A 26446-nucleotide genomic window follows, 5' to 3' on the forward strand; every position below is an offset into this window, starting at 1 on the left:
ATTAACGCAAATTCTTCGACAATAGTTCCGATGTGAGTAATTGTACTCTCGGTTAGACCACTTCTCTATTCAAACAGTTCGACGTTTAGAGAATTGCAACTGAAGCCTACGGAACTCGCTAGCACGACGGGAGGATCACTCCGCGCGGTTTCAAACTATGAGACGTCTGGGATTACCAGAGAACTTTTACAAAAACTTGGCTCACTCACGTGATTAGCGATTCATCGCGTAAGTTAATAAATAGCGACTTTTAGCTTTCGAGTCGTAACAGTTTCCCATCGAGAAACAGGTGCTCGTTCTCGTGGTCGACAATGTTCTGTTCTTCTTTTGAACCCCCACTCCCGTTCTTACCGCACGCCACGGGTTTCTGTTCTCCCCATCTTAGCAAAGATAGCAGCGTAGTTTATCAAACCGAACCCCGATGTGTATATAATACTTAACGAATCGCTATCTTTTTTTTATAGAACAAAAGTGCGACACTAGCGAGCGTGCGTGCGCGTGTGATTTAGCGACTCGAGCGAATACAATTTGTGAAGGTGCGAGTTCTCTCCATTCATTTTTTTTTTCTTTTATTCTTAAAGTTATTAAAAACCAGTGATACTAAATTCAAGGTTCTCTTTTCTTTTTACTTCTTTTCCCTTTTCTTTTCTTCGCGTTGCGGAAGTGCGTTTGCGAGTTAATCGGTGGTGCTTCGCCCTTTCTCTTGTGTCATTCCTTCAGACAGTGAGAGTGGTGAACCACGGCTCAGAGCTGCAGTTCCTTAGGGAGCGTAGCGGCCCCCGTCACTCGCTGAGGGAGCGCGTTTCAGCGTTTGCTCGCGGCACGCGGGAGCATTGTGCTCCTCGCTTCTCTTTCTCTCTCTGTCGCAATCTCCAATTTTGAGAACGACTAGCCAACGGTGCGGGAAGGTGCGCGTTGAAAAGCGTACATCCTTTCCCGTCAACCGCCCCTACGAAGTCGCAAGACTTTAGCGTAGGCGCGGGGTTACCGGCGCGCTATATGCGTCCCGACATTTCTGACAGCACCGGAGCGGACACCAAAAATGGTGCCGCTACTCAACCAGGCGCGTCCACCCAGATCTATGGTGTGAGGTATACGTCTCTCGATTCCTTTCTATCCACGCCTTCGGGCGATCCAGCGTCCATCGTACAACAACGAAAATCATCACGCGATTAACCAAACGCGCCGCCCGACTATTAAAAATATTAATTTCCCACCTTGCATATTATTAATTATAAATTATCTGTTAAAATTATGAGAACTACAAAAGATATGGCATTCCCCGTCACAGGGCGGGAAGAGCAATTAAATAAAAATATGTGTAATTTAAATTCATATAACCGTGCTGTACCTGCAACTCTCTCTCTGTTTCCGCTCGGCAGAGAGAAGCCTAAATTACTATAAAAATTCTGAAAAATAATAAAACTCGCGATCCTAACCCCGCCGGACGTAACAATACAAATAAAATATACTTATTTATTTTTATAATTATAAAATCATTAACTTTTTAATTACAATTTAAAATATTCGATTTATCGATACTTTTTGTAAATAATCGATTATGTAACATCGATGTATTCAAACATCGATTAATTTACGATCGATTTTTTTCGTACATCGCCCATCCCTACGGTGAGGCGACCAAGGGTGCGGATCAACGGTCACCAGCAACGTCCACGACTATTGTAAGGCCACTACTTCGTCCACGCGATAAGGACGGAGGCGACACGATCACCCCGCGATTCGCGAAATAGCAAAAGAGTTGGTAAGCGCCGTAAGAAAATACCGCGGCGAGTAAATTTAGTCGTACCGAGCATATCCGGGGCCCGTGTCGAACTCCGTCTTATAATTTAAGTGCCTTTTTCTTGTAATTCTCCCCCTCGAGAGCCGCCGAACCGACAGTCGAGTTGTAAGCGTAAATTGCGATTTGCGGGACGACGCGAGATAGTGAGACTTCCGAGATTCGTGTCCCGGGATTATGAATCGAGGGCCCCGAGTGGCGGGCATTGCACCGAAACGAGATCTCAAAGAGTCCGCCTCCCAGACGAGGATACCGAGCACTCGGGGACAATGCCATTGTATCGAGGTGTCGTAACCGCCTCGCGGAGATTTCAGTCAGGCCCGCGACGGGCGGGGCTGCACCTGCGCGTATATGTTTGGACTTTCTGCGTAATGTGTGGAATCGCATGCAGAATTTCGAGGAGAATGCGTATGTGTCCCGAGCGTCGATGAGAATCGCGTTAGTTGTTCGCGTAATACCGGGCTATTCTTTCTTATGGTCGTAACGGTACCATTGTCGTGTAGAGCAAGTATACTTCGGAATTGTTACACATTTTCTATAATATACGGTTTACCATTTTATGTAGAAGTGGGCTAATTAGCCATCGTGATTAACTAATCTTGGAATTTTGTAGGGCGCGAAGTGTCGCGCCTGGCGCCCAGAGATTGAGAGAAATAAAGTAGTGTGAATTGAAATCACGACGAAGTTGCTGACGAACCGTGAAATTATCGTCGCAACGTATAAAATAACTATTATAGACCCTTGCCATTACAGAAAAGAATAATAATGTGCTTTCAAAAATGAGCTAAAAGCTTTATAAAAAAATAATGTACCTGAATATTTTATATGTATGTGTGATTTGTAAGTGTGGATTCGTAAGAGGCCAATAAGTAGAGTAATATGAAAAAAAAATTTTTTGTTCTCGATATAAAATCAAATTCACAGATTGATATTAAATTGTTCTAGTGTACAGGTTGTGCGATTTGGTAATTCAGTATGTGTTGACAACTAGCAAAAGAAAATGAAAATACTATGCTGTTAAACAAAGCGGATTTCGTAAGATAGTAATCCAATCCCGTAACCTTATTAATTAGGACATTATAAGAAAATCTGTATGTAGAACTAAAAAAAAATATATAGTAAAAATAGAGGTTGCGCAATATCGAGTGCGACAATAAGTATTGTGAACTAATTACACAATCGATAGAGGAATCCAAACGCAGGAGCCTTTGCGAATAGCCGGAATTATAGACCGGCAAGAACAGAGATTGGAAAAGCGGAAATAAAAAGGAGAAGATGGGCAGCAGGCTTTATTGATTCGTAACGCTGTAACGAACCGCGTTTCTAAGCGGCTAACAACGACCGCGAGGCCCGGCCGACCATCCGCCGGGCCAGGAAACGGGCCGAGAAACGGGCAAAAGCGCGCCATAAGCACTCCACGCCATCGAGATGACGAGCATCTCGAAGGCGCTTCGCCTCCCTCCTCTCGAATCAGCATCCCGGAGATGTAACCGAGAGGAGGCCGAGGAATTCCGAAAACTCCCGAGTCGCTGCCGGGGACCATATATAAGGCCGCCCGGCAGCGACAAACTCCACTTCTCGTTATCCCGTCCGACACGTTCCGACGAGAAGACAAGCCCTACGAGCCAGCAAAACGGTGGAGTGTTCTCCGTCATCGCCGAGAGTTCTCGGCCTAGCTCGCCTGACTTCCTTCCTTGCTAAGCAGACAACGGGGGTAGAGCGTGCTCTGTCTCCGCCGAGAGCTCTCGGCAGCTAGCAAGGATCCTTCCCGACCGCATCCTCACGGCCCGGTAAACGACACGGAGTGTTCTCCGTCTCCCCCCGAGAGTACTCGGGGCCGACGCCGTCCCAGAAAACCAAGCCGCCGTTCGAAGAATTGCCGTAGCAATTCATAGAAAAACGTCGGGGCGCGAGACACCCGGTTCCACACCGCGCGCCCGCCGGCCACCAAGCCCGAACGTCGGGCTCACTACACGCGCCGCCCGCCTCACCGCGCACCGCCGACATCCCGCCATACCGGACAGCTGATCGGCCCGCTGTCACGCGCTCCATCCCTGATCACCGGGGAACATCGTTGTAAATAGCCCGACCATTGTACATACTTCACTCGCGTTGTAAATATCCGTCATTGTATTAGAATAGAATAATAAAACTGTATCATCTAAACTATCCATTGCATTTCTGCTGTTTCTGAGCCTTTTTCGCCCTGGCCTTTATCCTTCCGACGAGCTAAGATCTCCGCGCGAAAAACGGCCGTTACAACGCTAACTCCAAAAACGTACCTATAGACAACAGGAGTTGAAGAAAACAATATATTTTATATTTAAATAAAGTAATATTATCTTACAAGACTTGTAAACAAATAAAAATATTTTTAGAATAACGGTATGTTACACACAATACAATGAAAGGGACTCAGAGTTATTATGCAATAATTTCTCTGAATTGTATGGTATGATATGCTTATACAAAAGTAATTTCAACATCTTTGAACTTTATAGAAATAAAAATGGATTGATGGCTGTACAACGACTTAATAAAAAATCATTAATAAGAACGAAAATATAATTAGAAATAGTAAAAAATTTGTTTATTTATTCAATTTTGGTTCTAACCATTGAGAGCAAAAGCTATAAACTACATATATTATGTAAAAAAATTTGCTCTTTCCAATGAAAATATACATTTTAAAATAAGCTTTAGGGAAGATATAAAAAAATAGAATTTTTCTAAAAAATCATCATTTTTAATGCTTTCTTTAACTTTGAGGGAATTGGAAATATTTTTATTGGAAAGAGCAGGAAATTTTACATAAAAATGTACACGTTTGAAAAAAAAACAGAAAAGGAGAAATTGGTGAAAATTTACTTCAAAGCGTTGTCGGAACGCGACATGTCAAAGAAATGACAGCAGCGCCCTCACTAATCCCGTGGGTTTAAAAATCTAAAAAAATTCAGGTTGTTTTAACTTATCTTGACAAATATTTTTCTGCAGTTTAAATAAAATCGGTAACTATGATTTCAAATTTCATATGCGGATTCCGTGAAATAATTCATATATATATGTATATGTCATTTTTCTGAAAATATAACTCGCAGATGTGACTTGTTTTGCTAAAAGTATTAAGTTTAACATCTTTTGCAGCACTATCACACCAATTATTGAACATTTTTTCCTTGTAAGCTGTAAAAGTTGTAAAAGGCTTTCCTTTTTGGAAGCATCTTTTTTCCACCTTTTGTAGTATCCAATACATGATTTAACAATACAAATGCACAGGTAAATAAACAGAGACACAGTCGGACTGATCAAGTAAGGTTAATTATTGCAAATGGCAGCCATAGATAAGAATCCATTTTTTTCAGCGGACATACTCCTAATTAGGAGTCTAAAAATGGGACCACTTTTGTTTCACACTTTGACTATATAAGTATGAACTGCCGTGCCCCACTTTTCCCATTCACTTCTGTACTGAAATCCGTAACCAACATAATCTCCGAGATTTAGGCTCCGCTCCATCGACCAAAGAGCGTTGTTCGTTGAATGTAAGACAAGGATAGAATAATACCCAAGAACACTCGGGTGACGTTTCTGAACGCAGCCTTAACGTTATTTTAGTTCTTCAATTTCTCAATTGGTCAATGGTGGCGCGACACATCTTAGTCTGAAGTTAGCTACTGCCAGTCCATACTTATATAGTCAAAGGTTTCACAGAAATCGTCCTCCTCTTCTCTTACTCCGTGGTAAGTAGCTATGGTTTCTGTTCATCTATCAAGGAATTGCCTTTGATTTTGAAAAAAGAAAACAGAATTCCTCTTAGTACATTATAAATTTACAAAAATTAATAATTATTTATATTTAATTAATTTTTGCGAAAACATACCTTTAATAAAGGCATCGCTGTTTGGTCAGCAAGGACATTTAACAAATGTTTGATGGTATCAATTGATCGATTGACGATTTGCAAACCAAAAAGAGTCGTAGCACATTTGAAAAAGCGTGTTAAAGCATTTTTCGGTACATCCTGAATATAACGACGTTGACAAAATGACTGTACAATTTCATTATAATATGATGTTATAATGATATGTGCGCTTTTTTTTAAGTTTGCTTCAATTGACGCAAGAAATCTGCAACATGTAATTTTTCTTTTACTCTTATTTAGTTTTATTATACATAAAAATAAAAAATAATTTATTTTGTGAAATGTACATAAAGTATATTTCTAACTACGTATTCAAATTATTTTAAGAACAATTAAATTAGATTTTTTGTGAACTTTAGTATAGCATGACAAATGTGTTTAAATATCAATTGTTTTGCTTAGAAAAATTACGCACATAAATAAATGTCTTTAAAAAACGTACATTAGATGTATTTATTATTTAGACGTATTTTATATATTTGTCATAAAAATTTGGAATTTTTAGTAGACATCTATTTACTTTCAATGGATATCTACTGAAAATCCATACTGGAACTCCACAATAATGAATTCCACTGGCGATTATACGGTCACCAAATTGTAGCAGTAATGGACTATGTAAAATAAAATAACAAATGTTGGAATATAAAGTAATGTAGGAACGCGAGCGAGGAAAATATTTACGGAGAGAAAGAAAGTTACAGCCTTGTGACAGAAGAATTAGCAAGAGCGAAAATCGAGTTAGTCAGAGTCAAGCTAGGAAACAGAGCGGACGCGAAACATTGACGAATAAAGATATTATCCGAGACTTAACTTCAGTTTTTATTATATATATGTTATGGTCAAACCCCGTTGCGCGGGCATTTCTAGGATTGACTGGTCAATGCGCGGAATAACCAAGCGTTTTGGTCAAAGCCCGAAATAGTTTTGTATTTCGACCTTTGACTGATATGTTTTTAGTCCATCCTAGGAGTGGCTAACATGGCTGGTAAAAGTTAGAAACTGAAAAAATTACTTCGGACTTTGACTAGTCAATCCTAGGTGTGGCTTAATTCAGACTTTAAAAAATAAAGCCAAGATTTTTTAATAACATTTTTATTGTTAACATAAAGTAGATTTTACTTAAAATAGACAAACCTTTGGTAAATATTTAAAACATAAAATATATTCTCTTTTAAGAACATAAAATGTGTGTGTGTGTGTGTGTGTGTGTGTGTGTGCAAAACATTCACTGCACCACATGGGTTTGCGACTTTTGACACTAAACGAGATGCTCATAAAAATACATGTAGACATTTGAAATTCGCGCATTTTTTGCATGGCTTGTGCTAGACAGCAACGCATTCGTGCCGTGAATCGCTTACGAATAACAGACAGATTAGAACACCTGCAATGTGCATAGCGGGCTTAGATGGCGTTATTGTAATCATACCTAAGATTGACTGGTCAATGCGCAAAACAACCAAGCGTTTTGGTCAAAGTCCGAAGTGATTTTTTCAGTTTTTAGCTGTGACCAGCCATGTTAGTCACTCCTAGGATGGACTAAAAACATATTAGTCAAAGGCCGAAATACAAAACTATTTCGGGTTTTGACCAAAACGCTTGGTTATTCCGCGCATTGACTAGTCAATCCTAGGAACGCCCACGCAACGGGGTTTGACCATAACATATACATTTTTTTCGTCCGCCGAGATACCTCATCCTCCGTTCCGCAACACACACGCTATTCACTAGAGCACAATAGTGAACTCCGCATTAGTGAATATTATCCTTTCCATAGTATGAACTCGGCATATGTGAGTTACGTAAGTAGGAAATAGCAATAGCGTGTAGTAATTATATTTGTTTCGTCTAAATATATAATAAGGTGTGTTTGTACATATTTGATTTGAAAATTGTAATTTGGTCTAATTGGTTTATTAAAGGGATTACTTGATTTGGAGGGTCAAAAAATCATTTTTACATTTTGTTAAAGAACAACTATTCGAGAATATTTTTTTCTGAAAGTGTACATGCGATTCTATAAAAATTGTTGAAATTACGGTGGTTGCAGCAATCCAGATTTCGAGATAAGATTTTGTGCGCTCGAACCCAACTACATAACGTACCTAAACTTGATAGTAAATTATAGTTGGGACTATTAGCAGATGTTATTAAAATGTCTTCAGAATTTTAAATTCCTGACCTTTGTCTCAAAATTGTGGAAATAGTAATATTTTTATAACTATAACAGTAACAGAATGTACATGAAATACTCGAGAAAATGATACATGTAACAACTTTAGATATGAAATAAGTATAAGTAGTGACGGAGAGCGACACAGCTTGAATGGAGAAATGAATGGCCATCCAACGAATTGAATTCTTTAACTCCCTCCGGAGGAGGTTTGGTGAGCGAAATCAAGATTCACAGTGGAACAAAAACTCCAAAACGTGGCCAAAGTATGAAAATTACTTCAATTTACACAAAATTGGTGTACTTGTTTTTGAAGTCACTGATTATGAATTTAAAGTTAGATTTGCAAGAAAAAATAGCGGAAAGAAATTACAAAAAATTATATTACAGGAACTACATAAAAATATTACACGAAATTACACAAAATTACAGGCTGAAGTATTGTAATATTTTGTAATATTTTCGCATTGCACGCTCGGACGTGTATTCCGTGTTACAGGGATTTCACGTACTGTAGTAACAACAGCGTATAATAACTACAGATTACTGTGATCCTTTCTGTGATAACTACACAGAGTCTTGTAATAACTACACAATTGTAATATTTATTGGCTGTAGTTTCTTTCCGTAAGGGTCATTAGCATGTACTGTCATTGTCAGTAGTCGCTCACTTGGACACTGTACAATTGGACACAGTGCAGATGGATACGTTGCAAATGGATACAAAATAATGTACACGGTTCAAATGGACAAAATTTATTTAGACAGGAATTTTGTACACCGTAAAGTTTTACACCGTACATTTCCATACCCTTTTGTTTAGGGCACTCCCCCCGCCATGTGTGTGTGTGTGTGTGTGTGCGCGCGCGCGCGCGCGTGCGCGCGTGCGTGCGTGCGTGAGTAGCCCTTACTTGGACACAGTACAATTGGACACAGTACAAATGAACACAAAATAATATACACGTTTCAAATGGACACGGATCATTTCGACCCAGGAATTTTAGATACAGTAATTTTGTACACAGGAAAAATAAATGCTGGACAAATTACAATTTAAACACGATAAAAATGTACACCGTGCAATTGGACGCGTAAAAATTGTACACCGCAAAGTTGTACACCGCCAAGTTATACACCGTAAAGTTGTATACCGTGAAATTGTACACCGTTCATTTAGACACGTAAAAGTTGTACACCGCAAAGTTGTATACTTTATGTCTTAACTGAAAATCAAATTAAATTTGTTTGGAATGAGGAATGTCAAAAGACTTTTGAGAAACTTAAACGAATATTATCATCATTTCCTGTTCTTGCTTTTCCAAAAGAGGAAGGAGAGTTTATTTTGGATACGAATGCTTCAAATATTGGAATTGGCGCAGTCCTCTCACAAAGACAAGGTTCAATACAGAAAGTTATTGCTTATTATATATAGTCGTGTTTTGAGTAAAACGGAAGAGAATTATTGTGTGATGCGTCGCGAACTTTTAAATATTGTTAAAGCTTTGAGAACATTTCGTCATTATTTTTTACGACGGAAATTCTTAATTCGCACGGATTATGTTTCTCTTAAATGGTTAATGTCCTTTCAACATTTGGAAGGACAATTAGCCCGCTGGTTGGAGAGGCTACAACAATTTGATTTTGTGGTCCCTCATCAAAAGGAGCAACTTCATAAAAACGCGGATGCTTTATCCAGACGTGAATGTGCTTCCGTGGACTGTTTTTATCGTGAGAAAATTGAGAATAAATTTTTAGAAGAATCTTTGAATTTAGTAGCCCGGATTGTTCTTGAAGTAGAAACTTTGAAGGATTGGCAAGCCGATCAAAAAGCGGACTCTGTTCTTTCGATGTTTTTCCGCAAAAGAAATTGGAAGACGTCCATCTCGCTCTGAGTTGCTCCTGAAAATAAATCTGCTTGTTTGTATTGAGTCAACAAATAATAAATTCTGAAGATAGAAATTTAAAAACAAACATGGGATCTAAGCAAAGTTTCACGTTTCCTCACAAAAAATGAGCAATAAAGTATCTAAACATAAGCAAAAAATAAATAACCGTTTCCTCCATCTGCAACACATACCGTAGCACGTCTAATCCGATAGAAAAAAATTATTTATCTCTTAAACCCAAAGGGAAGATAACCTACGCGATAGGTCGGATCCCTTCAATAAAATTGAAAGAATGTGGAAGGAAACAGAGAAACTTTCGACAGATTACTCAACGTATGATTGGGCAAAGAGAAAAAACTATTTCTCCAATAAGAAAACTTAGAATTCACCCACCACACAATCTTGAAAAAGAGTCCTACCAGTTAGAATATTTGAACCACCCACATCTGGATCCTCCCTCTGTAAGACTCTGTATATATAATACCAAATCTTGAAAAGTCAGTCAGTAATAATAGTCAGTTGAGAGTAGTTAGTTGTGAGTTCAGTTACGTTTAGAGTTTGTTTAGAGTTTTTAGTCAGTTCAGTTAATAAGAGAGTTAGTTAGTTAGTAATCATGTAGAATCAATGCGCAAGTAAACTTTAGACCATCCAGTCAAAAATCCCTTTGATTCCAACGGATTTATTCGAGAACCAGTAATGAGTAAGTCCTACAATCACAATTTCTTTCTTTGTTTTTACGTTACTCGTCTACTCCCTTCCGTTTTTATTTTTTAAGACACGTTCCTATTATTTTATAAATAATTTCCCACTTAGTGTTCTTTGACCCTCCTCTCCAACTACCACCTTCGAAGAACAAAGTGCTCCTCGACCGTCCTCTCCAGCTATCACCTTTGAAAAACTTAATGTTCCTCGACTCTCCTCTCCAGCTACCACCTCCAAAGAACTTAGTGCTCCTCGACCTTCCTCTCCTCCTACCCCCTTCGAAGAACTTAGTGTTCCTCGACCTTCCTCTTTGCCTCCAATTACTAAAGAACATGAACACGTTCCTTAGATATTCTCAACATATTCTTTTTCTAGTTCATCTCTTCCTTCTTCAAGTTACTCTCTCATAAGTTCCCCTGAATCCGAAGACATTCCACTCCCACTCTCTCCCGCTATGCTTTATCCTCTTATGACTCCAAGCATCTATGTTTTCCCCATCTAACCATTTAATAAACCCTTCGTCTATTTCTTTGCTCCGCGTTTACCGTTAATACTGTAGAATTAAAAAACAAAAATTTCTTTGTTTCCCTTTCTCCGCCCACTATATACTTATTTAATATTTGTACAACTATATTCATACTCACTATGCGTTTTAAATTTAATTATACCGTTATTACAAAATTGTCAAATCACGACTTCAGCGCTTATTTGTATTTCTTTTTATTTTCATTTTTATTTGTTATTAGAATAAATACTTTTGTTAATTTTATGTGAAACTTTATCATTTATTTTAATTAATAACGACCTCGCCTATCTCAAACAAAGACTGCATCTGATCCGATCCCGAGTTAAAGCGATTCAATTCGTTGACTCGAAACTTGGACCGACGGACGTACGACTCGAAACGGGTTATAGCGGGCCTATCGGCACGTTGACCTATATTTTTGAGTCATAAAAAGTGCGTTCGACCCGAGGCACATACCCTTTTTTAAACTGTGTGCCTACGGGAATTCTACACGTTTTGTTACGTTCTTCGCTGCCTTACCTGTTCTCCCTGAAATATCCTTCCTACCGAATAAAGAGTTAAATGGGGGGACAGCACGGACCGGAGCACCCGACTTGCGTGGATCGGAGCATAAAGCTGGCGCGTGCACGATCGGCGCGATCCGAGACTGCTGAGATGCACAACCAACTGCGGCTCGTCCTTATGATATAAGGCTGAATCAGTCAGTCCGAACGCATCACATTCACGCCGTCGTGAACCGAGAGGATCGAGCATCGGGGAAGTCGAATTTCACGAACCAGAACAGTCCCAACCGCCGTAAAGTACGTTCAATAATATTTAAGCATTAAAGTATAACATCTCGACGATAGTGATCCCCGGAGCTTGAACGATCGCTCTTGACAAGTGACGTCTCTACGGTGCTCGATCCTCTCATCAGGAAACTGCACGTCGAGTGCACGCGTGACGTGATAATATTAAAAAACGATCTCGTCGCGATCGGCTACTCATCGCAAGCGCGGAATCATCGCGAGAGACTTTTGGCGACATGCGACGCGATAGCCCGTCACGCACAGGATCCTCGCGCGCCAAATTGTACACGTCTCGCGGATCGCAAACCAGCGTCACAATTCCGCTCGCTCTGTCACTCCGAGCGCGGCAATTTGGACACGAATTCTAAGCGCAAGACTGTAAATTTTAGTGCAAATAAATACATTATTCTGTAACTCAAAATCCAGTGACGTTAAAGTGTCATTTACCCGTCACGCTCTTTAAGGCTCCGATCGGAGCCGAGTTTCACCCTCTCCCTCTTTTTCGATAAGGGGAAACGAGTTACAGCGACACGTATTCATAAGACGGACCCTCGTTGCGCGAACACCTGTTATGATTTAAAAGCCAACTCGAACCTTTTGGTGGGGGAAAAAATTTGATTGTTTAATCCTCGAAGAAAATCTGGAAAAGCTCCTAAGTTGCAAAGCAATTGGGAAAGATCTTATTTGATTTTAAAGAGGTTAAATGAAGTAGTTTACTGTATTCGAAGATCGACGAAACACAAAAAGAAGATTGTTTATGCGGATAACATCTTTTTTAGAGAAACATTCTTTTAATTAGGGAAACGGAGCCCGTAAAGTTTTTTTTTTAAGAATTACTGTTGCCTGGTTTGTTTTGTTTTACAGATTAATGCTATGAACTTGGTGACGCTTGGGCTGGAAGTTCACGTCTGAGGTAGAAGAAAATAAAGGGGTTAAATTTTCTGAAGAGGAAATTCCTTTTTAGAAGATTGTCTCGCTTACGATTTTTGAACGTGGTTTTTCCCGTGAGACTTTGGGCGAATGCCGAGACGGGGACTCGGGAGTCCTTCAGGACTGAAAGGGGTCCATGTAGACGATCCCCCCCCCCCTGTCCAAAGAGCAAGAAAGAAGGGCGGAAGACACTGAAGTGAGTGAAGCGTCGAAGAGGAGAAAAACGGGCGAAGATCTTCGCTACAGCAAGCCGGGATTCCGTACGTCGCTCAGGAAGCTGGCCACTTCCAGGGGTAGGAGGACGAGAGTTGTGGCTGGCGAAGGGAAGAAAAAAAACGTCGCTCGGTAACCCGAGATTGCGATCCAGAAAGAGCGAGGAACGAAGGAAATTAAGCCCGGGAAGTTTTCCTCGAAGAAATCCTCCCTAAATTGTTGGGACGACAATTCTGAAGAAGGGGAGTAGTATTGCGAACGCGAGTTTCGCGAGCGTGAGCTTCGCGCGCGTTGTGAGCGCGAGCTTAACGTGGAAAAATCAATATATCGATTGCCTCAGTCAGCTGAGTCAAACGGCCGCAGCGTCCCTCAGTTATGGATAAACAAATGATATGACAGAACTTCCCGAGACGTTATGTGCGGACATGTCTGAGATCCTTTTCTGTAAACGAGAGTTTTAATAAAGTTTCTGTTCCTGACAAACCTTATTTCGCACGTGGCCGTAAGTGTTGAGCCTGAGTAAAAGCTTCGGAAGTGTGGAAGCTTCGACGAATGCAACACTTTTAAAGCTTCGGAAGTGTGGAAGCTTCGAGGAGTGCAACAATATGTTAATAAAAAAGAAATCTTTGTTAATCCATTTAATAGTCTGCGCTATCGCCACGCAAAACAGTTGATAACAAATGGGGTCGCCGCAGCTGCGGCTGCGTTCCCGAGATCACGTCAGTGTGCAGATCTTTTAAATGAAATCACGAGTGCATTATATTGTAATATAAGCAGCAATTTATTATCGAGTAGTTATTCACGTAAATAGTTTAGTGACAAACTTAATTTTTACATTTACTTTGACATTGTAAAATTGCATTTCAAACAAAAGTTCTGCACTATTTTCAGTATCAACGATGCTAGTTCAGAAGCTTTCGTCAGCAAGACTCCCTGTACGCAGCGGCCGTGGAAAGGATCCCCACTCTTTGAACTGTGTCGAGCGGTGGGAGCATCTGCTGTCTCCTTTGTTCTTAACTCCGTCTCTTTCTCACTCAAATAGCCATCACGGCTATAACTGTTAAGAACGTGTGAGGCCCGATTGCGCACATAAGCGATTGGACACAGTAGTATTTGCCGATTGGACACGAACCCGATTGAACACGGACTCAATTGGACACAGACCCGATTGGACACAGCCCGATTGCACACGGACCCGATTGCACATCGACCCGATTGCACACGGACCCGATTGCGCACCGACCCGTTTGTACACGAAAGCGATTGCGCACCGACTCGATTGCACACGACCCGTTTACACACGGACCCGATTGCACACGGACCCGATTGCGCACCGACCCGTTTGTACACCGACCCGATTGCACACGACCCGTTTGCACACCGTCCCGATTGGACACGGACCCGATTGCACACGGACCCGATTGCACACGGACCCGATTGCACACCGACCCGATTGCACACGGACCCGATTGCGCACCGACCCGTTTGCACACGGACTCGATTGCGCACCGATCCAATTGCATACGACCCGATTGCACACGACCCGTTTGCACACGGACCCGATTGGACACGGACTCGATTGGACACCGACCCGATTGCATACGGACCCGATTGCGCACCGACCCGTTTGCACACGGACCCGATTGCGCACCGACCCAATTGCATACGACCCGTTTGCACACGATACGATTCCGCATCGCAGAATAATGCAAAAACAACCTGTGTGGATAGCACAGAAAATTTAGAACAATTAATAGAAATTATTATTAACAATATATAAAATATATTTTTAAAATGTACTAAAAAATATTTATGGTATATAAACTCGAAATATTTTTATATTTTTGAATTATAATAGCATAAACATTTATTTTTAATATTTTCATAAATATTTATCATAATTATTTTATACTTGGCAAACTCAGACATAAAAATACGTACAAAATATTTATTATAATATTTTTCTTTCTTATACGTATTTTATAGTCGCAAACCTATGTGGTGCAGAAAATGCTTTGTGCACGCACGCACGCACGCACGCACACACACACACACACACACACACACACACACACGGGGGGGGGGGTGCAAGGGGGGCTTCGCGCCCCTCCCGCACCCACCCCGTCCAACTCGCTAACCCATGTACTATCTAAAATGCGGAATCGTATCGTATGCAATTGGGTCCGTGTGCAAACGGGTCCGTGTGCAAACGGGTCCGTGTGCAATCGGGTCCCTGTCCAATCGGGTCGTGTCCAATCGGGTCTGTGTCTAATCGAGTCCGTGTCTAATCGGGACTGTGTCCGATCGGGACGGTGTGCAATCGAGACTGTGTCCAATCAAGTCCGTGTCCAATCGGGTCTGTGTCCAATCGAGTCTGTGCCCAATCGGGTCCGTGTGCAAACGGGTCGTGTGCAATCGGGTTGGTGCGCAATCGGGTCCGTGTGCAAACGGGTCGGTGCGCAATCGAATCCGTGTGCAATCGGGTCCGTGTGTAAACGGATCGGTGCGCAATCGGCTCCATGTGCAATCATGTGCGTGTGCAAACGGGTCGTGTGTAATCAAGTCGGTGCGCAATCGGGACCGTGTGCAAACGGGTCAGTACGCAATCGGGTCCGTGTGCAATCGGGTTCGTGTGCAATCGGGTCTGTGTCCAATTAAGTCCGTGTCCAATTAAGTCCGTGTCCAATCGGGTCCGTGTCCAATCGGATCCGTGTCCAATCGGGTCCGTGTCCAATCGGATCTGTGTCCAATCGGGAAATACTACTGTGTCCAATCGCTTATGTGCGCAATCGGGACAGTCCCATTAAGAACAACTTGAAATAAAAGAAGACGGTTCGAGTGAGAAAGAGACGTATTTGCAACATTGTTCGTTAAGTCTGGCACCTTGCCTTCAATGACCGCCTTTACGTCCTTGCCACACAATCTACTATTGATGATCAGTGAGTGAGTGAGACTTTTAGTTGAATGAAAATACGCTTTTAAAAGCTATATCTCTTTGTTGCGTTGAGCAAAAAACTTGAACTTTTTACAACACTATGAGGCTGTAGACTTTAGTAAGGAGATTGCGGAGAAAAATAACCGTGGGCCGGATCGCCTCAGCGAACCCGGACTTCTGAGTCCACGACATCCGGCACTCAACCACTGAGCCACGCGTGCCATTCTTGATATTATTATTAAATCTTACAATACGATCTTTATTTCAACTTGATAAAGCCGTGATAAGTAGTTCTCACTTTGATCCTCTATATCTCAGAAACCAGACGTATGCTCCACGTGAAACTTTTTTTAAAATACACGTAATGTCTCATTATAAGCTATCATTTGACATAAAAATCAATTCGAGAGCCAAAAAATCCACTTATTTTGCGGACCCTCTTTATTTCTTATAAATTTTCCTGTTATATGCGTATGTGTAAAATTACTGTAAAATAATTTTATTATAATGGAACCAATATTCTATTATGGAAAGATTATACTTTATTAAAAAATTATGTACACCTATTATATTTTTATTTATAATAATGATATGTGGTATAAACTCAAACTGCAATTTTTCAATTTACTACGATTTTTTTTATCCCTCCCTGGGTGGGAGTCCTGCTTAAAACTACTATTGTTAATTTCTCGTACAACCGCGATGCTAGCGCCATCAAAGTTATACTAAAAAAAATTTGGGGGGGGGGGAAGGATCTTCAGTGCAAAAGGCCAACCCGGTCCGTTTGTTCTACTCCAAACGCCAGCCAGATAAAATTCAAATAGGACGTTTTCGACCCATAGGGAGAGATTACGTAAGTAAAAATGACTTTTTCGAAAAAAAATTTTTTTTGTAAATTAAGTATTTTTGGACACTGCATTCATACATGCATTTTAGAATATAATTATGTATATATTTTAAGTTGAACATCTACAATGGAAATTAGAAATCCAGAATACTTTGAGCAGACCAATAAAATTCAGCATTCGGCAAATATTGGGAAGATTGGATATTAACTAATAAATTTAAAAAAAGAAAAAGATGTTTTTATTGTTTATACAAAAATGATAAAAAGACCAATCAATGTTGTGCTCGATGCAACAAACCCGTTTGCGATTATCATCGTTTAAATTGCTGTCGCGACTGTTTTTAAACTGTTCTTTTTCTATTTTTATAACAAAATTTTGTATTTTTACTATGTATTAAATAATAATTGGTTAAAACTTTAAGCAGAAAAAATAATTGTAGATTTATTGATGTTTCCCTATTTTACAACACTATTCATCATCCTTAAAAAATACCAATTTTTATACGCTGAAATTGGATATCTGCTTTTATTCTACGTTGATCAGACATTTTTTTTGTAAAGAGGAACTTCTTTCCTTCCAAAAACTGATAAAAAAAAATTTTTTTTTTAAATTTTTACCATTTCTATATATATTTTTTTAATTAACTTTTTTATTGATTTTTGTCATTGTTTATTAAAAAATACATATCAAATTTGGGAGAGGGGGATAATATAATGGTAGTTTCTTAAAGAGAAATGTTTAAAGAGTGTATACATGATTTTTTTTCAGATTTTTTAAACCATTATTTATATGGTTATAAAGGCGAGGACGAAAACGACCCATAGGGAGGGATAGAAGGTACCGAAAAACACGAGAGGGATTGAGGGTTAATAATAATAATGATAATATGATTTTACGATTCTCCATTATATCGTACAATCACATTCTTTACAGAATGTTTTATACTTTTTTATCACGTTTTTTTATGAAATTGTATTTTATGTATTTTTCTAATCAAATTTCTAATTATTAAACACACATGACTAGACTTATGGCCTGAACACAATGCCAGGCAACAGGCAATAAAAACAAAAATAACGAAAGAGAGAAAGACAGAAAGGATCTTCTTCTCTCTTTCTTTATTTCTTGTGTATATTGCCTGTTACCTGGCATTGTGTAATGGTCTTTACGCTCAGAATATTTCATATATTTAACAAAGTTGCACCTGATGGCACTTGATACGAACGTAGATGTAGTAGAAGGCTTACTGCTCGTAGGAAAAAATTATGCAAAAATTACCGCACAAAAATTGCATATTTTTGTGCATGAAGTTCTGCAGTTTTTACAGATTTTCGTACAAAATTTTCGCCTTTAGAATTCTTCTGCAGAATATTTTGCAGAATTTTATATGTTCTCTGAAGTTTTTTGCTTTCAAAAAAAATTACATAAAATTCTGCAAAATATTCTGCAGAAAAATTTTGAAGACGAAAACTTTGTACAAAAATCTATAAAAATTGCAGAAATTTATGCACAAAAATATTCAATTTTTTGTGCAGTAATTTTTGCATAATTTTTTCCTACGGGTGTACGTAGTAGAATCATGCTAACAATTTTAAACATTTTTTAATAATTTATTGTGAAGTTGTATAACATGTACTTTTTCCCATAAATCAAATATTATTCTAGAAAATATTTAAGAAACATAATAAAACTCTCTTATATAATTTTTGTTTATTTAAATCGTGAAGAATATTTAAAAATGTACATTTAATTGTTAACTTTATATATATAGATAAGGCAACATCAAACATTGATACAAAAAAGACAAGGAAGTTTTATATATCAGGATGATTTATATTATGGTACACTTGTACAAAAAATAAGAAAATATTTAAAATAAATAACGTTATTTTAGTAATTTACATCTAATTATCAGAATTTGTAAATAAACATTTCCATAATTTAATTTCTTCCTCTATGTCCGCTATTTCTTAAACGTCGTCCCACTATGCGACATCCACGCTTGTACTGTACTACATGGGTTTTCGACTTTCTATGCGTAGCGAGGTCCACCGTCTTTATTAACCTCTTAAATATTTTAATTATTTAAGGTAATTTGAGTAAGTATTAAAATTAACTAATAAAATTCGATGTGTGTTAGATGATTTACATAAAGTTTTTAACATTTAACATTTAACGTCGTTTTTCTCAAGAACTATTGTTTTTATGGCAAAAATCAATTAGACATAAAATATGTGTTTAAATGTAATCTACAACTTTTATCTGAAGAATTTTTTGAAATTCCCATTATTTACGGAAATAAATGGAAAAAACTATGGTTTTTATGGGTTTCCGCCATGAAATTCAAATTTGTGCTAATTTTCACTATAATATTTGTAATTAGCGCGCCAAAATACATAAGAATACGTAGTTTCACAAAGTCGGGGGTCCGACCTATACGGTTTATTCTGAACTTTTATTAATAAAAAAATTTTAAGTAAAAAAATTACTCGCAGGATTTGTGACATCAAAAGATTGGCAAATTGCAATTAAAAATATAACAAAGCTGGCTGAGCGTGCTATGCCAAGAAATTAATAGCAGTAATCAAGCAAGGTTTATGATTTCTGTTATATTTTTATTATTAATCTGCTTAGCCTTTGCTGGGAAATTATAAGTAATATATAAATATTCAATTACTTATTTATACATTTAATGATATACGTTACTATATTATACATATGTGTTAATTACACAGGCACACGAAATAAAAAAGTGGTCTGTCCTTGGAATCCCACCAGTTAATCTCTATGTATTTTGAAATGCTAAATACGAATCCAGTGTCGGAATTGCTCCATCACCTACCTTTTTTTTAAATAAAAAAAATGGCCTAAAAAAACCTTGAAAATCATAATAATTTTGCTGCACGCGGAAAATGTATCACGGACCAGACTATGATATCTTTATGTATTTTAAGCCGCTGAACACAAATTCGGTGTCAAAATTGCCCCATCACTCACCATTTTCAGCATGCACAGCAATTATTGCAATTTTTAAGGTCTTTAGGGTACCTTTTTGATTAAAAAAAAAAATAAATAATAGATAATGGGGCAATTCTGACACCGGATTCGTGTTCAGCACGTCAAAATACATAGAGATTGATTAGTGGTCTGTCTAAGGACTTTTCTTTTTTTGCATGCCTGTGTTATATATGTTATATGTGTACTAAGTATTAATATACTTGTCAAAATCCATAAACTCAAGATTGCGATAATGTCCAAAGTCGCAAAATATTTCTGGTAGAAGAAGATGTGCTTTGAATACAATGTTTTTAATAAGTCGATGTGACAAGTAATATTGTTTGGCGATTGCGCAGCGATTTCTTAAAAAGTTTGTAGCCAACACAGTGCGACTAGAATACTCTCTTTCCCTTTCGTACAATGAAATAGTGGACAAGTTCTCATTACATACATCTTCACATTTAAGAGCTATTATTTGATGTATCGACATATCGTGCATTGTCTCATAATATTGATCCTTTGCGTCTTGCATGTGCTTCTTGAGGATATCCGTATATTTATCATGTCCTTTCGATCGATTTGTCAATTTGTAAATGACATCTTCCCATTCCTGCCGCACATTGTACATATTTAAGCTATTAACAGCTAGTTATTCTGTTTTTTGGTATACAAGGAGTTTGAAAATTTTCGACATAGCGCTTGCATGGAGGTAGAACGGACCAAACTGAGTAGAAAAGTCCTCTACCATTTTGCAATTATCGCAATAGTTAACGAGTTATTAATTAAGAAAGAATAGCCATTTTGCTCGGCCTACCGCCGAATATCGGCAAGCACGCGGCAGCGCGAGACAAGATAAGACCACCTAGCGAGGCGCGTCTGCGGTCACTAGGAAGCTTCTCGTTGGGCTGTCTTATCTTGTCTCGCGCTGCCGCGCACTTGGCGGTATTCGGCGGTGGGCCGGGCAAAATGGCTATTCTTTCTTAATTAATAACTCGTTAACTATTGCAAAAATTGCAAAATAGTAGAGGACTTTTCTACTCACTTTGATTCATTCTATCTCCATGCAAGTGCTATGTCAAAAATTTTCAGCCTTTCTATATGAATATTTTGCAAACTATTATATTTTTACTATTATATTTTAATAATAACACTATATTGTATTTTGATAATAATCTTAGTGAACTTATATCTAGACAAGGTCTTAACTTCATGAAATTTTTTTGTAAAAAGAGACAAGTCGCATTTATTATTTGAAAATAACACTTTTTTCTGTTTAACTTTTAAATTTCAAAACAGCTATAAGTACATTATGTAACAAGAATGTAAAGTTAGTTTTTTGTGTACGAGTGCTTCCATTCCCGCACTCGTGCACAAAAGAATGTTACACCCATGTTGAATACTATGCTTTTCGTTATTTGTCGGTGTGTGATCCCTTGAATGTCTTAGATTCTTGCAAATTGACAGGTTAAGGTTGGTTTGGCGAAAGCGATGAAACGTTAATAAATGTGGATAAGTGTTGGGTAGAGTCTGCGAGAATTATATGCAAGAATTATATAACACGCTTGTGCGTGCTGAAATGTGGCTAAAATGATCAAATATGCTGAAAAAGTTGTATTGAAAGTTTCTTGTCACGATTTACGCCATCTATTGGAGGACAAAAACTGTGCAAGAATGTTAAAGTGCTGAAATCCGCGATTTTACTCACAGAAAAGTGACACGAAAGGAACCACTTTTGACCCACATGTAACAAAAAATTTAAGCGATTACACACCCGCCATACTTATTTGATTTGGATCTGGCTGACTTTTTTATTCCTGAAATTTAAACTTAAACTCTAAAGGGAGATCATTTTAAATTAAAGTTTAAAAAACATATGGCTATTATATATGTTGAAGACGGTTTGATGATTAACTTGTAACTTTACACACATTTTCTAGATACTAAAAAAAATAATAAAACTAATATTTGATATAACACTTTCTTTACGATGCTTCGCTTTTTGTCGCAATAAAAAAACAAGCGAAAATTTATTCTGAAAATCGCTATATTGACTTTAATTAAAAGTTATTTTGAAAATGTAATATTTGAAAAAAATGTCAAGATACGTCTGATTTATGTTTCAATTTTGTAAAACTTGTAATTTTACTTTCTGATAAAGGAGCAGCAGAGGTAAACGCCATCGTAAACGCTGTTTTTAATAATATTTTAAAAATTTACAAAAAATTTAAATGCATATGCACTCAAACAATACTTTTTATTTCTTAATAAAATTTAAATATTAAAAAAAGAAAAATGATTTTTATATTATAATAATTATGACTTTTACATTATAATAATTATAATTTCTCTTTCCATTTTTCTTCAAAAAATTCACAAAATTAGTTCTTATTTTAAGATACCTAAGTATGTAGTTTGAATTTTTTTTTAAAGGATTATTATTAATATAAATTACATAAATACTGTGAATAAATTAAAAACACAAATAAATACTATAAAATTAATTTAAAATTTATTTTCTATTTTAATTATGTAGGTACCTAACAATCAGTTATGTTTTTTTTTTGTAAAAAAATTTTCTATGAATAAATTACAGTAATAATAATTCTGTTACAAAAGAGATTACTCTTTATCATCATTAATATTGTTACTGAAATCATTTATTATAAGAAAAATTATTCACAGAAAGAAAGAAATAGATATTCATTATTATATAATTATTTATAAAGTAGGAAATAAATAAAATTTTAAATTTAAATAGCATTTGCCGCGCACAGACACATAAACACGCACGCGCTTTATAATAAATATAAATTAAAAAAAAATGTTTTACACACGCGCGCGCGCCCGCGTGTGTAAAACATTTTTTTTTAATCTATACTTATGATAAAGAAAATCACTCAAATTTTCCTGAACTTTGTACCTTTATGTGTAAAATCTTTCTTAAGAAGAAAAATCGTCACTAAAGTTTGTTTTTTCTTTTATTTAATTTTCAGTTTTTTATGTCAAAAAATAAAAATATGATGACTTATGGTTATAAAGATATTGCTTCTTAATGTTGCTTCTTATGAAATTTATTAAATAATCTGTTTGATTTTCTACGCATACTTTTTAATAGAATGTTATAAATTAAATATAAAGTATCATTTTCAAACGGTTTAATAATCCTGGGCTTCTTGTTCAAGATGTTGAATTAAATTGTAGCCCAAATTGGATTAAATTGTAGTCCAAATTTATGCATGTATTTACTTTTATATTGTCATCAATTACAAATTAGTCTCTACTATAATTAAAATTATGTAAAAAATTTTTTTTAATAAAAACAATATTTAATAATATAAATTAATGAAATTTAAATCTTCAATCACACAAATTAATATATATCTTGCTATAATTGAAATTATCTAAGAAACAATAAAATGATTATTTATTCGCCAGTGATTACAAAAGAAAAAACAATGTGATTATTACGTTCGACCTGACTGGCCTCAAATATATTCAACAAATAGCGCACAACGTTTCGACCGTTGCCCTAAATCTGCTTGAGTCGAGCCTCAGTTCTCGAAGGAAGCACACACATTAAATTTCAATGTATCCAATCATTTATTATTTTTTATTGCACAAACTTGACCATACTTTTGATTTGTAAACGTTATTATTGATTTGTATGTTTAGGGCAATTCTTCTGTAATTTACTTCGTTTATATTGCCTTTTAAATGATATCTAGGCACATATTATAACTTAAAATGTTTACCACATAATTTTTACGTATCTAAGCACTTGATAAGGACCGAAACGGTCGAAACATTGTGCGCTATTTGTTGAATATATTTGAGGCCAGTCAGGTCAAACGTAATAATTACATTGTTTTATCTAAGAAAATTATTTTTATTTTTAATAAAAACAGAATATTTAATTAGTGTGAATTAATTAGGTTTAAATCTTGAATCACAAACTAATATTCTCTGCTATAATTAAAATTATTTAAGAAAATTATTTTTATTTTTAATTAATTAAAGCAGAGCATATTTGCTTATTCTATGCTTAAATAGTTAAATTATCTAGGAGAATATTTACTATTATGAATTAATAAGGTACACCTTCAATCAGAAATTCAATTCTTTGTTATAATTTTTCTATAATTATAATTTTATCATGTTTCTATTTACCAAAAAATTAAAAAACTTTAAAATTAAATAAAAAAGAAGAGTTTGAACGATAATTTTTTATCTCAGGAAAAATTTCACGCATGAAGATACATAAATTTACAGAGAAAAAGATCGGAAAAAAGAATGTTATGCACGTTTACTCAATATTATAATATAGCAATAGTTATTTGTGTAACAAGTGCAGGGAGTCGGATAATTGCCCGTAAGTTCGGGAAATGAATGCACGAGCGAAAGTGCGTCCACTCGCACGTGGGCAATAGCTGATCTGTACGTGTCGCACACAATATTTTTTGTTATCTGTGTATCGAAATGTTGGTCCTTGAGTGTTAATTGACATGTGAGAAAAATACCACTTTCGGTACACAGGTAGCGAAGATTTTTTCGTTTTTGACTTTTTCTGTAATAATTATGTTTTTCTATAAATGGTAAAAATCATAATTGCAAGAATTATAATTCCTAAAAATTGTTTTAAAATTTTAATATTTTTAAGGTACAATTAAAAACTTTATTCAATAATTAATTAATAATGTAATAATAATTATTATTGAATAAAAAAGTTAGGCATTTATTATTGCAATTCACTAAAATGATTAACATATTAATTTATTATCATTAAGAGATAACAATTCTTTTTAGATTAAACTGTCAAGTTAATATAATATTACGTATGTATTATTAATTGATATTAATTTGAAATGTAATCTTACCGAAAGCAAGCCAATAACGAATGCTTTCTTAGCAGCTTCTTTCATTTTGTTAAAACAAAAATTTTGCGATTCTGCTAATTCACATTTTTTCGAGTAAAAGTCGAAATTTTTATAACGGCACATTTCAGCTTTCGTCGATGCTGCTTCCAATGCATTCTGTATTTCCTTTATGAATAAATTAAAGACAGGACATGTTAAGAATGTGTTAAGAATATAAATTATTATAATATATATATCAATATAAAAAACTGTATAACATAAGGTACATGAAATATAAAATATAATGCATAATATAATGTGCAATTTACTTATAAAATAATTAATAATTACTTAAATTATGAATTATATAAAATTATCTTTCTAAAATTCAGATTTTTTATATCTAAATTACGTTGCCATTAAATGCTGGGCCTACAGGATCATTCAGAATGATTTCTGTAACATCGGGCACAGAAGACCATCGATTCATTATATTAATTATGAGAAATATCACTACTCTTATAAAATATTAACTTTCAATTTGAATAAATTGATGTTGACAATTTTTTTGTTTCCCGTCAATCAATTTATTATAGCCGATTTCATGCATATATTAAAATAAATGCGCGCGCACGCACACACACACACACACACACACACACACAGAGTCAAACATATATTTTGGAACACCCTATTTTTTCAAGTATAAATTGTGTTAAATAAACTCCCTAACTTTGGATAATCACGTTTTTTTTATTTATAAGGAAATATTTCGAATGTTACAGCATTTTTTATACTCAACGTTCAAAGAACATTGCATCTATGTGGATAACTTGTGGAAAAACCTGCGTCCACGTAATCCATGTAAATCACGTGGATTCCACGCGGATGTCACGTAACTATTTTATTGAGGATATTTCTTAAACAAAATTACTTAAAAAAAGGGTAAAAAAGGCGCCAAGTGTGTGTATATGCGCCCTTAAAAAAACTATTATATTAGGTTAATTCTCCTATTGCTTTATTGCCTTATTTTCTTCCCTACAAAAATAATGATATGAAGTAAATGTGCCAACTATAAGAATATTTATATAAAATTTATTTATTTAAACTTTTTATTAAAATATTTAATAATAAACGTGTTTGATGATCAAATGATCGATTGAATGATTAAAATTAAATAATGGGATTATAGTGAAGCAAAAACTTGGCGTGGCTGGTTCGCATTTTCTCTATATTTCTAAAACTTTATGTTATTGATATCAATAAATATATATACGAGAATGCAATTAATGTGGCTTGGGTTTTCTTTTACTATCTATCAGTTTTTGCATCACTATTTGTTATTATCAGTAACATTTCTATTTTTTAAATAATATTTTGATAGATTTTACAGGATTTTTCTAAATCTTTTTTTAAATATAACTAATTATATTGCTCTCGTATCATTTTTGAATGCATTTATGTACTTGACATATATTTTATCTTTGTAAAATTTTTGATAGGTTATTATTTTTGCATTATTTTATTTGTACATATAGTTTCCATGTTGTATAACATTGATGAATCATTGCGTTTTAACAACCCGCGCACGCCAAGTTTTTGCTTTACTATAATTTCGTTAGTTAATTTTAATCATTTAATCATTTGATCATCAAGCCTCTTTATTATTAAAAATATTTAAATAAAAGTTATAATAAATTTTTGTTAAGTACTAAATGTCGTTGTCGAACGGGAGAAATAATTGAGTTAACTATTATGTGAGAACTGAGTAAGTTTTATTTTAAAAGCAATTGGTGTGGCACCATTGACTATATAACTATGGACGAGTATGGACTGCCAGCAGCTTATCTTTCCTTGAAACATGGGGCT

General features: G+C 36.0%; 1 protein-coding gene across 4 annotated transcripts; it reads right to left on the reverse strand.

Moving 5' to 3' along the window:
* Positions 1-4869: 4869 nt before the first annotated feature.
* On the reverse strand, positions 4870-25088 carry LOC118645719. Of its 4 annotated transcripts, none has more exons than XM_036287404.1 (5): positions 24990-25088; positions 24599-24763; positions 19946-20334; positions 5682-5928; positions 4870-5581 (listed from the first exon to the last, which is right to left on the reverse strand). In XM_036287404.1, exons 1-5 carry the CDS (start codon positions 25065-25067, stop codon positions 5570-5572), a joined length of 891 nt encoding a protein of 296 aa, XP_036143297.1. In that variant the 5' UTR covers positions 25068-25088; the 3' UTR covers positions 4870-5569. The 4 variants fall into 4 exon arrangements, with proteins under 4 accessions (XP_036143297.1, XP_036143298.1, XP_036143299.1 ...); XM_036287405.1 differs by lacking the exon at positions 24990-25088 and adding an exon at positions 24929-24946; XM_036287406.1 differs by lacking the exons at positions 4870-5581; positions 5682-5928 and adding an exon at positions 9292-9798.
* Positions 25089-26446: the final 1358 nt, after the last annotated feature.

Source organism: Monomorium pharaonis, chromosome 5 (genome assembly GCF_013373865.1).
Source record: "Monomorium pharaonis isolate MP-MQ-018 chromosome 5, ASM1337386v2, whole genome shotgun sequence".
Taxonomy (NCBI): domain Eukaryota; kingdom Metazoa; phylum Arthropoda; class Insecta; order Hymenoptera; family Formicidae; genus Monomorium; species Monomorium pharaonis.

Bases quoted from the DNA above. Each gene is read 5' to 3' on its own strand.
- LOC118645719 (XM_036287404.1), bottom strand. From the start codon at position 25,067: ATGAATCGATGGTCTTCTGTGCCCGATGTTACAGAAATCATTCTGAAT. The intron at 20,335-24,598 runs GTAAGATTACAT...AATGTGCGGCAG, and splicing joins TCGTTATTGGCTTGCTTTCG to GAATGGGAAGATGTCATTTA. The intron at 5,929-19,945 runs GTATATTAATAC...TACATGTTGCAG, and splicing joins GAGTTTATGGATTTTGACAA to ATTTCTTGCGTCAATTGAAG.